This window comes from Xenopus laevis, chromosome 8S (genome assembly GCF_017654675.1).
Source record: "Xenopus laevis strain J_2021 chromosome 8S, Xenopus_laevis_v10.1, whole genome shotgun sequence".
Lineage (NCBI taxonomy): Eukaryota > Metazoa > Chordata > Amphibia > Anura > Pipidae > Xenopus > Xenopus laevis.
The window spans coordinates 28,335,901-28,348,519 of NC_054386.1; the positions used below are offsets into that span (position 1 = coordinate 28,335,901).

General features: G+C 42.3%; 1 protein-coding gene across 1 annotated transcript; it reads left to right on the forward strand.

Moving 5' to 3' along the window:
• The first annotated feature begins 5,801 nt into the window (after window positions 1-5,801).
• Window positions 5,802-10,887, forward strand: LOC108699895 (glycosyltransferase family 92 protein F13G3.3). The gene is made up of 2 exons (XM_018232562.2): window positions 5,802-6,035; window positions 9,532-10,887. Exon 2 carries the CDS (start codon window positions 9,565-9,567, stop codon window positions 10,858-10,860), a length of 1,296 nt encoding a protein of 431 aa, XP_018088051.1. The 5' UTR covers window positions 5,802-6,035; window positions 9,532-9,564; the 3' UTR covers window positions 10,861-10,887.
• Window positions 10,888-12,619: the final 1,732 nt, after the last annotated feature.

Below are 12,619 nucleotides of genomic sequence, written 5' to 3' on the forward strand. Positions count from 1 at the left end.
AAAACAACGAAGAAGACCACTCCGGTGAAGAACGAAGACGACCACTCCGGAGAAGAACAAAGAAGCTGCGATGGAAAAGAACAAAGAAGACTGCTCGCTGAGGAGAATTAAGACCACCTGAAGACATTGAATGGTAAGTTCAAACATCCTTTTTTTTATTTTAACCATCTGGACACCAATTAACAGTAGTAATTCCCTCGGCACCATTGTTTTTCAACTTGTACAGGGGGCCCTAACCATCAGTGGGGTGGGCGGGCCCAGAAAATTTCATTGTATAGCCCCCCGTGATTTCTGATGGAGACCCTGCTGCTGGCACTTGCCAGTTACAGAGCCGTCACTTGTTCTGCTGAGGCTGAACATCCTACCTACTTTTCAGTGGTTTCAGTAAAAACATGCACAATACATGTACACAGGCTCCACTGCTCTGTAATGTCATGTATACTTGAGCTAATGAGGAGACAGTCCACCGTAAAACACTGACACAGACTTTATATAATGTCATTTGAGGGAACTGCATTACTGAGTAAATACATTATTGAGTTTATGGAATAACTGAAAAACACTTTTCTCTTTTTATAGTAGTTTTGCAAAATCCTCCTAAAACGGAACAAATGCAGGACATGAGATAATGAGGGTGAAGGGTAAGGGGTGGTGGATGCTAAGGTGGCCAGAGCTTTACAGGTCAAAGGTATGGAAGTGAATGGCAGAGGTTGAGTAAAAGTAGTGAGTCTGAATTGTAAGTCATTAATATTAACATGACCTGGCTATGAAGGACCTGGAGACAAAGAACATGGTGAAAAGCAAAGGAGGAGGTATGTCTTATTCAAGAATGCCAAGTGATGCCAGGGCTGGGGGTTTCTGTTTGTATAGTATGGTGATCTGTTTGATAAAGCATCAGAAAGATATATGAATTGGGCAGGGCCAGACAATATGGGTGGAAAATCCTTCTTGGTCACAGTTCATCCAACATTTGTTAGGAACCAGAGTCTTCTTCCTCCTCTAACCCACTGCATTGTCTTCTTTTCATCCCTCATCATGTATTTTTTTTTCCATTTTCCCACAAACATACCTGATTGCACAGGCTGTAAGGAAACCCTGATAGTCTGCCTGTTCGCACTAAAACCATTTCCTCATCACCGATAGGCTGAGTCTGGTGGGTGGGGTACATGTTCTCTGAAAAGCGGACCCAACTGTCATTACTACACAAAAGAAAAATATATGGGCAGGGTCGGACTGGGCCGGCGGGACACTGGGAAAATACCCAATGGGCCCTCGGGTCCTATGGGCCCAGATCCGCACCGAGATCTGAGGCTTTCGCATGCGCATATACAAGAAAAGTAGAAAAAGCACAGATAGTCAGGCAGAGAGGGGATTGGACTTTGGGTAGGCGACAGAGGAGGTACATGCCTGCCCCCCCCAGCTTTGCGCCCTAGTCACGTACCTACCCTGCCTACCCCTAGTTCCGGCCCTGCCAGAATCTTCTCAACCTTAAACTCTTCCCCATCCTGACAAGAGATGGCAGTTGGAGTCGAAGGAGTGCGCCCGGGGAAAGTATTTTGAACAAATATGGAGACACAACAATATCCCCTACCGCTGGGGTTTTCCAGTTGAATTAATAGTTTTGCGTAATGGGACTCCCACAATATTGTCCTCGGTTGCGGAAGCCAAGAAAGCCCTTGCCAGGTGGGATATGCCCACATCCCCCGAAGTGCCACAAAGGTGGTCTCCTCCATATTCGTCTAGGAAATTACAAAAAGAATCGCAGAAAGTTGGATGCTCTTCTTTTTTTACATATACATCTTTTCTCTCACATGCTATTTAACATTATGTGCTGAAACTCTCTCCTTAGCTGATAGATCACCGTTACTCTTTTTCCACCCCCCAAGGTTCCACGAGATCTGCAGTGGAGTAGAGTTGTGGAGCGGAGTCGTGGTTTCCGGCTGACAACCACAATTACCACGGTGTTGCAATATGCACTACAAGGTTTTCATATTATGTATTCTATATATGGTAGTACATGGCAATTTCAGTTTAGGGTTGTATTTGATTTTGTTATTATGGCCTGGGAGGAGCATGCACACTTGCCAATACGATGGTATGGTTCTACTCCCTAAATTGTAGGGGTCTAAATTCACCCAATAAGCGAAATCAGGTGCTACATGATGCCTATAAAGCAAGAGCTGATGTTTTGTTTTGTCAAGATTACACTTACTCCCCCCCCCCCGCTTTCACACCCATCCTGGGATAGATGCATTTTTCTCTGATCCCCAGACAACTTCTCAAGCTACCAAATCCTGGATAGGTTTGAGGACATGGTCAGACCACGCACCCATTGGTTTGGAACTTCCTGACAATAATTCCTTCCTTGATAAACTACCATGGAAATTAAATAATAGTCTACTTTTCTGAGAAGATAATAAAACCCTTATAGAACAGGCTATTAACCAGTACTTCTCACGCTAATGCTAACGGCGACCCACAAGTCGTATGGCTAGCACACAAGGCAGTTCTTCGGGGAGAACTTATTTCTTTAGCGGCGAAAAAATTGCAGAAATCTAGAGAAGAAACCCAACTGCAATTAGAAATGAAACTATATGCTCTTGTAAAACAGGTTAACCAGCAAAATAATTCCCTTCATCTGCAAGAAATAGCTGAAACAAGAAGTAAACTTAACGAGAAAATGGCGGCTAGAACGACGTATCGCCTCAAGCTCCTCAAGAAACTTTTTTATACTAAAGGCAATAAGGCGGATAAATTATTAGTAGCCCAACTTAAACAACATCAAGCCCACAATAGAATCCACCATATTACCAATGAGCGAGGGAAACTTATGGAGCCCAAGCCTATTCTAACATACTTACCCCGCACTTGTTATGCTTATTCCAAAATATTATGGACACAGGAAAGATTGATAAGGAATATCCAAGCCCAAATAGCTACAATCCCCAAACCAGGGAAACCCCCTGATCAATGTCAAAATTATCGTCCGATAGCACTGTTGAATACAGATCTTAAGATTTCTGCTAAGCTGTTGGCTCTCAGGCTCAATCGGGTGCTCCCATTACTAATTGACCCTAATCAAGTGGGCTTTATCATTCACAGACAAGGATCAGATAGTACCTGCTGATTTCATAAAATCTTACATCCTTAAAAAACACTATTGCTTTCTCTTGATGCTGAGAAAGCGTTTGAAAGGGTGATTGCACAAATAAACCTGCAAATTTAAAGAAACTCAAACCTGTTCGAATAAGACTGAGGCTTTTATGTAAACAGTAGCCAATGGCTGTTGACAAATGTCCGGAAGGATCTTTGGTCCCCTGAAAACTTATCCGACATAGCAACTTTGGGCTCACAGCGAGAGGGAGTCACAGCAGCCAGGTCTCCAGAAGCCGAGATAGATGGGGTGGAAGCAGCAGTAACCAAAGGGGAGGCAGACATACAAAGTTCTTGCAGTTGACCTTGTATAACTTGAAAACCACCCTGCAAATCTCTAACTGCCTGGGTGAGTGCCGCAATTTGCTGTGACAAGTCCTGCAGCGGGGATGACTCTCCTTGAGGCTCCATGGCTTGGTTATAATGTCATGCGCTGTCAGGTGGCAACCCAATGTGAAGAGAATCAGCAGGGAAATAACAATTACTGCAGGCGAGCTGAAGTGGAAGCCGGCTTAACTTTTGAAGAGAAGTGAATGTAGTCAGAAATGGGTCAGAAGTAGGAGGCAGGCAGAGTTAATTTGTGGTCAAACAGGCAGAGGTCAAAGACAGGCAGCGGTCAAGCAGAGAAGGTCCTATCACAAGCTTGGAAACACTGGAAAGAGGAGTTTGGCCTGCATGTGGATCTCACTGTAGCACCCAGTGATGAGAACCGCAAAATAAAGCTCTTTCATTATTTGATTGGGGAAAAGGGCAGAGAAATCTCACAGACCTTATGCATAACAAGTGGCAGAGATGACGGTCTCTCTCTGAAAGATATAATCCAGGCATTTGATAAATACTGTGATCCAAAAAAGAATGAAACTGTGGAAAGATACACATTCTTTTCAAGGAACCAGGAGCCTGGGGAAAATATTGACATAGACAGTGGTGTGAAAAACTATTTGCCCCCTTCCTGATTTCTTATTCTTTTGCATGTTTGTCACACAAAATGTTTCTGATCATCAAACACATTTAACTATTAGTCAAAGATAACACAAGTAAACACAAAATGCAATTTTTAATGCAGTTTTTAAATGAGGGTTTTTATTATTTAGGGAGAAAAGAAATCCAAACCTGTGTGAAAAAGTAATTGCCCCCTGAACCTAATAACGGGTTGGGCCACCCTTAGCAGCAATAACTGCAATCAAGCGTTTGCGATAGCTTGCAACGAGTCTTTTACAGCGCTCTGGAGGAATTTTGGCCCACTCATCTTTGCAGAATTGTTGTAATTCAGCTTTATTTGAGGGTTTTCTAGCATGAACCACCTTTTTAAGGTCATGCCACAACATCTCAATAGGATTCAGGTCAGGACTTTGACTAGGCCACTCCAAAGTCTTCATTTTGTTTTTCTTCAGCCATTCAGAGGTGGATTTGCTGGTGTGTTTTGGGTCATTGTCCTGCTGCAGCACCCAAGATCGCTTCAGCTTGAGTTGACGAACAGATGGCCGGACATTCTCCTTCAGGATTTTTTGGTAGACAGTAGAATTCATGGTTCCATCTATCACAGCAAGTCTTCCAGGTCCTGAAGCAGCAAAACAACCCCAGACCATCACACTACCACCACCATATTTTACTGTTGGTATGATGTTCTTTTTCTGAAATGCTGTGTTACTTTTACGCCAGATGTAACGGGACGCGCACCTTCCAAAAAGTTCAACTTTTGTCTCGTCGGTCCACAAGGTATTTTCACAAAAGTCTTGGCAATCATTGAGATGTTTTTTAGCAAAATTGAGATGAGCCTTAATGTTCTTTTTGCTTAAAAGTGGTTTGCGCCTTGGAAATCTGCCATACAGGCCGTTTTTGCCCAGTCTCTTTCTTATGGTGGAGTCGTGAACACTGACCTTAATTGAGGCAAATGAGGCCTGCAGTTCTTTAGATGTTGTCCTGGGGTCTTTTGTGGCCTCTCGGATGAGTTGTCTCTGTGCTCTTGGGGTAACTTTGGTCGGCCGGCCACTCCTGGGAAGGTTCACCACTGTTCCATGTTTTTGCCATTTGTGGATAATGGCTCTCACTGTGGTTCGCTGGAGTCCCAAAGCTTTAGAAATGGCTTTATAACCTTTGAAATTGAACTCAGGTGTGATAAACCACAGTTAAGTTATTTTTAACAAGGGGGGCAATCACTTTTTCACACAGGCCCATGTAGATTTGGAGTTTTTTTTCTCCCTTAATAACGTAAACCTTCATTTAAAAACTGCATTTTGTGTTCAATTATGTTATCTTTGACTAATAGTTAACGGTTTTTGATGAGCAGAAACATTTAAGTGTGACAAACATGCAAAAGAATAAGAAATCAGGAAGGGGGCAAATAGAGTTTTTCACACCACTGTATGCCACAGAACTGAAAACCAGCCTATTGTGTTTATTTAATGTTTACATGATTTTCTAGCTATGGAGATCCAAATTACGCAAAGATCCATTATCTGGAAGACCCCATGGCCTGCATTCTGGAGAACAGGTCCTATACCTGTATAACATCTATTACACACTATGCTCTTCCTAACTGTGTATATTTTGGAGAGGGTTGTGCAGGCCCTGTAGCAATATGATATATTACAACTGGCCACTAGACGTCTCACTGTTTTAACTTATGCAAGAACTAGCAGGAGATACTTGTTGGTAGTTACAGACTGTGTGGTCAGCAGCTAATGGTCTCTCTTGGGATCAGTTAATAAAGTCTGTGCTACGCGATCCTGAGTGTGTACCTCCTTGATGTAAGTCTCCCTTCATAACATGGTGGCAGCAGGGAACTAAACCTTGGAGTGAAAAGCTGACTGAAATCACTGGGAGTGAAAGTGAAAGTAAAGCAGCATCCAGAGGCTGTGACTGGAGCTACAGCTATAACTGTGAGTAACAATCACTGCTAATATTCCTACAAGATGGAGAGTGGACTGAAACCCCCTGAGAGCTTTAAGAAGGGGTTACTATATTCAGTGTAGGGTCCAGCACACGGCAGTCTGTTAGTTGTGTATTTATATAAAGCAATCACTAAGTTTTATTCTACTTGTGAATGATGTATTATTAAGTGGGATCATGGAACCCCACCCAAACAGCACATAGGATAGGAATCCCTGATATAAAGTGCATTTCTTTTATTCCTCGCTGCTTTTTAATGCAAACTACAAACTTAAAATAAAAGGCTCATCCTCTCTAATGACACGGTTTGGCACCAAGAGCCTTTTCCCTTGATGATAAGGTACTGGATCCGTTATCCAGAAAGCTTTAAAATACAGGAAGCCCGTCTCCATTTTAATCAGTTTTCTATTTCCTATTTTTACTTACTTGAGCCCAACTAAGATAACTAAGATATAATTCATCTAAAACAATTCTATTGGGTTTGCTTTCAAATCCAACACCCAAATTATAGAAAAATCCATTGTCTGGAAAACCCCAGGGCCTGAACATTCTGTATAACCGGTCCCATAACGGTTTATATATCTAATAAATGCAGATCTGGCACATCTCAACTCGATATAAGAACAGAATAAAAAGGGGGAAGTTCCTGTCGAACCTTTACACATAAACAAGTATGGGATCTCTTATCCGGAAACCAAATAGCCAGACAGCTCTGAATTACGGGAAGGCACCCCCCCCCCCTTTATCAGTCCCATTTGAAGCAAATCATTTACTTTGTGATAACATTTTATTTTGTAATAATAAAACATGCCCTTTTACTCGATGGGAACAAAGTTGCCTGACCCTAAATTGGGGCCAACTTATTCCTGTTTGTTTAAATGTGTTTTTATGTTACGGTTACGGATAAACCCCTTATCCAGAGAACTCCAAGTCCCAGGCATGCCGTATAAAAGATCCCATATGTAATATACACTGTGAACTGGATCAGTATGAAAAAATATGATGAAAATCCAGTGTTTGTGGCAGTTTCAGTGAATAAACAAAATCAGAGACTACAAAGGCGCCACTTGCCGCTCAGCAGTGCCACTAAGCACAGACTCTAAAACACACTGGAACTCATTAACACAAAATAACAGCAAAACCACTCAATGTACCTTTCTTCTACATGAAATAAGCAAGAGTCCATGTATACTGTATATCAGAAGCCTCCACACACTGCAGCTCCTCTCAGCTTGTCAGCTCACTGCTAATCAGCCCCCAGGTGAGAATATGCAGGAAATTAACCCTGTCACAACCACTGTACACAAACCTCCCAACTGTCCCTTTTTCGGAGGGACAGTCCCTCTTTTGACAGCTCAACCCGCAGTCCCTCATTTGTACTGGAAAGTCTCTCTTTTCTCTGCACTGAACAGCCAGAAAAAGAAACAAAGTTTCTCACTCCATTGGCTTTTAGCAGAGAGCTCAGAACACCTAACAGGTGCAAATAAGATACTTTGTAACTTTTTTGAGACTCAAAAACACAGTTTAGATAAGGAGAAATATTTTCAAACTTTCATAACCTGCCAAATTTTGTAAAACAAACATGGTAATTAGGGGGGGTGGCCACAGAAAGGGGTGTGGTCAAAAGAATTGCTGCGCTACATGTGGGAAAAAAAATTTTGTCCCTCTTTTTACTTCCAAAATGTTGGGAGGTATGCTGTACCTGAGACAGTAGGGGACAAAATCTTTCCCAGTTACAAGCTCACAGCTTCCCTGTACTCACAGAACCCCTCAGTGACTTCTAATATCCTTATCATTTACAGTAGGGGGGTACAATATACCTTAAAATACATGAGTGAAAAGGACATTGACAGCACCAAAATAGTTCACTGTCCAAATATAAATAGTATAAAGAAGTCACCTAGTGTCTGCCAGAAACCGCTGGATGTAATTGCTGCCAGTGCCCCGGGGTTGGAGGGGTGGAAAACATTTATGGGAAAGGAACGAAAAGCCAAGTGCCTGACAGCAAGGACGAGTGGAACTTCTCTCCTCCAAACATTTTCTCACTGGCCATACAGTGAATTTACCGGGTGATAAAAACATAGGCACCACTTTGGCTTTCCAAAGTCTCCCCAAGTTTCCTCGAGAAAACATTGATGAAAATCAGGCTTCTACTGACGCCTAGCACCCCTTGCTGACCAGATGTCTGCGTATAAAGGCAAAGGCCAGAGGGGTGAACGGAGATTATTATCCCCCCCCAGCTCTGCCACCATAGAACGTGGGCCCTAATACTTCTCAAACCAATAAGATACCAAAAAAATCCCAGTGCTTCCCAGACATTATTTTCAGAGAAATCTGGCAGATTCGCTGTATCCTCTGTAAACAAACAGGTACAAAGCCTGCCGAGTCACAATATTTAACGTCAAACTTGTGATCAGTATCTGAATACTGGTTCTGCCAGTTTGCCCAGGTTTGATAGGCATGCCACCCTCTCAAGCACTCGACTTTACCCTGGCAATCACTGGGTAACCGGCACTAAATGGGGATTTTGCTCCTATTGAACTTTGATTTTGTACAGCTGCGTAATCCTGCCCAGTGTCCTGCTGCAGTCGCAGAAAATGCTGCGCTGAAATGTGCTATATCGGAAGAAAGGTTTCCAGCTCACCAAGCATCTGGGCCCACAACGCCTTGGGGCCCTCCAGAGGCTCACGCCAATTTGAAAACTGTGTCTGCAGGGGGGCAGGCTCTGCAGCACCCGGGCCCTGGTCATCATATTTCCTTTACTGTCACCAAGGCTGCTAGCAATGGATGTGAGAATGTCAGGGCCACCATCAACCATCCCAGGGCCCCATATTACCAATCAACCGACTGATTACCTGGGCATCCTGGTGGTGGGTCCTGCTTACAAGTACAATAAAAACATGTTTCCCTTGCATGTATGCCAACAACCCTGATCTGATCTGGCCCCAAATATGTCAAACTCCAAGCTGTTCTATCCAGCCACTTCCATTATGCCAAACCATGCCCATGATCCTGTAATCACAAACCCTGAACCTTTCATGGCCCACAAAATAAAATGAAGATCTTCCATCTAAAAGGGGTGCTTCAAAGTCTTTGGGAGACTGCCTTTCCATAATTCGGAGGTTTCTGAACTTGACCCAAACTCAGATATAATTAATCCTCATTGGAGGCAAAACAATCCCATTGGATTTATTTCATGTTTAAAAATGTTTAGAAGACATAAGGAATTGAGGTCCAAATAACAGAGAGACCCCTTATCCAGAAACCTCAAGGTCCCCAAGCATTCTGGATACCAGGTCCCATAGCTGTAGTTTGTTTGGTTTAAGAACAAATATCTCTGAAAGCAGCATGAGTAAGTCATGGGCACATCCTATTTCACTCAGCAAACAGTGATCTAAATAAAAGATCAGTATAAAGTCAATAACACCCAATATTAACTCGCTATTATTTATATCACACAATGTCAGACTTTGCTTTTTTCCCCAGATATGAAACTCTAAGGCCTGGGCTGCCCACAGCATGTGCCATGTGAGAAAGGTTCACTTGTTTGGAGGCATTTTTCTCATCATGTGCTTTCTACTGTCATTTAACTATAATTGGTGGAGGAGATATCAGCTTATGGCACCAAGAAGTCCACCTATATGTGGCGGCCGAGTGCCTCATGATACCATTACACCCTTAAAGGACCGGAGAAGCTTTATCATTTCTGCCTACAAGGATAACAGGAATAGAAATATCATCCGGATCCTGGGGATTGTTCGCCATAAAGAAGTGAAGGAACTCTACTGTTACTTCTGTTGCAATTCCAACATCAATGCGCACACGACCAAAGCAGAAATCGATCTCCATCAGGATTGGTTTGGTTTTCCTTATGGTCTGGCCGATATCATCTGCACGGAACCTCCAGACTGTACAACGTCATTTGTGTCAGTTCATTCGTCTCCTTCTACAACCATCCACAATCTCACCAGTTTCAAAATCAGAAACAGAGAGCCGGGCAAACCTACAGCTAACTTCACCGTCTGTATCTCCACCATGTATGGGAACTACAGCAATGTCCTGCAGTTCATCCAAACCATTGAAATGTATAAGATACTGGGCGCCCAAAAAGTCACAGTCTACCTCAACAACTGCAGCCGACAGATGGAGGAGGTCCTTCAGTACTACAGTAAGGAAGGGACGGTGGAGGTGATCCCCTGGCAGATACAGAGATATTTAAAGGTATCTCCTAAATGGCAATATCCCAAAGATGACTCCGAGATTGGTTATTATGGGCAGATATCGACACTAAATGACTGTATATACAGAAACATGTACTCCAGCAAGTTTGTTGTACTGAATGACCAGGATGAAATCATTCTGCCATTCAAGCACCAGACATGGGGCAGCATGATGGAAACTCTTCAACAAAAAAACCCAGACGTAGGAATTTTCCTCTTTGAAAACCATATTTTCCCTCAAACTGCAGTTTCTGATGGAAATTTCAGCAATGTACCCTCATGGAATGGGGTCCCTGGGTTTAATTTACTCCACTTTATACACCGGGAACCAGGCAGACCTAATCACTTCAATGCACGGAAGATGATCGTGGATCCGAGGGCAGTGATCCAAACGTCTGTCCACTCGACCCTGAAACAGTACAAAAACTCTAACTACGTCCCTCTAGAAACAGCCCTGGTCCATCACTGCAGAGCTCCCCAACAGCCACAGCTATCCAGAGCAGCCTTGATTGAAGATAAAACTATATGGAGGTATAATGATTCCTTGATTCAGAACGTTAACCAGATGCTTCAAAAGTTTACAGAAAACCCGTAATTAAACACCCAGAGCTGCTGACTCTTACCGAGCGTGTGGTTTAGTATTTGAGATGTATGTGTGTATATATATATATATATATATATATATATATATATATATATATATATATGATAATGTTTATGGGCACAGGCATTGCGTTTGTATTTAGTATAAGTACAAAAACCAGACATTATTTTTAGAAAAAGTAGATCACGTTGCTCCCATTGGTTTCATCCTCATCCACTCATTATTCCTTATGTAAAGGGTGCCATACATGCAGAGGTCGACAAATGAGCAGATCTCTCCCCGATATGCCCACCTTGAGTGTTAAATACTTCAAACCTTTTAATCTTAATCCATCTTTTGGATACTCTATATCAGTGATCCCCAACCAGTGGATCGTGAGCAACATGTTGCTCTCCAACCCCTTGGATGTTGCTCCCAGTGGCCTCAAAGCAGGTGCTTAATTTTGAATTCCAGGAAGCAAGTTTTTAATTGCATAAAAACTAAGTATAGTGTCAAGTAGAGTCTCCTGTAGGTGCCAGTCCACATAGGGGTTACCAAATAACCAATTACAGCCTTTTTTTGGCACCCCAATGGGTCTTTTCATGCTTGTGTTGCTCCCCAACTCTTTTTATGTTTGAATGTGGCTCACGGGTAAATGAGGTTGGGGACCCCTGTTTTATATTATAACTATTGAGCCTTTCCAACACCACATTTAAACCTCTTCATTCTCTTTCTATCTTATGTCACTGAAGAATTTGTGGTCTTTTAGGGAAGTTTAGTTTTTCAATTGGATATTGGAAGGTAATCATCGTGACCACAGTACCACTTTGGGCCTAGCAAACAAACTTGATAGAAGAATCTCAGGACTTCTCCACCTCTTTACTATTTTCATTTTCCTACTTACATTTCTTAAATGCCGATTCTGGTTGTATGAATTTTTTAAGAAACATGAACTCACTTTTTATACCTATTTAGCACTAGCACTATTTAAAAAATCAATTCGAATTAATTTGTTTGCAAACAATCAGAGGCTGTTATAGAATTTTGCACACACACTGTTTACCTATTTCATTGGTGTGTGGTTTAAACTTTTTTAAATTATTTAAAAATAATTTTTTAATCGATAAATAAGTGGCACAAAATTGATCTGGCACGCTACAATTACAATTGTTTAAAATGCAAGAATTCAGCACAGGCACTTTAGCGAATGGAATTTTAGTATGCAAAAGAAATCAAGACAATTGAAATGGTGATTTAACTAATACAAGTGAAGATACTGAATGAATTGTTATAGCAGAGTGGAGGTTTACTATCTCCTTCTCCTTTTTATACCCTTGTCTTTCTGTAATGATTGTTAAAGTTTAGTGGAGGAGGAATAATGGTCTGGGGATGTTTCAATGGTTTAGGCCATGGTTCCAATAAAACCTAAAGACTGTAGGGTACAAATATATTCCTGAAAATTCTGTGCTTCCTACTTGGTGGAACAGTTGTGGGGCCCTTTCCTTTTTCCAGCACAATAATGCCCCCCATGCACAGAGCCAGGACCATACAGAATGGGTTTGCTGAGATGGGAAGAACCTCAACCGAGAGCCTTCAACCCAACTGAACCCCTGTAGGATGAACTGGAACCCCGACTGTGAACCTGACCCCAACATCAGCACCTAACCTCACTAATGCTCTTGTGGCTGAATGGAAGCAACTCCCAGCAACAACTCCCTGCAAAAATATTCCAACATCAAGTAGGAACGTTCCCAGAAGCACCTGGGTAGTT

Bases quoted from the DNA above. Each gene is read 5' to 3' on its own strand.
- LOC108699895 (XM_018232562.2), top strand. From the start codon at position 9,565: ATGTGCCATGTGAGAAAGGTTCACTTGTTTGGAGGCATTTTTCTCATC.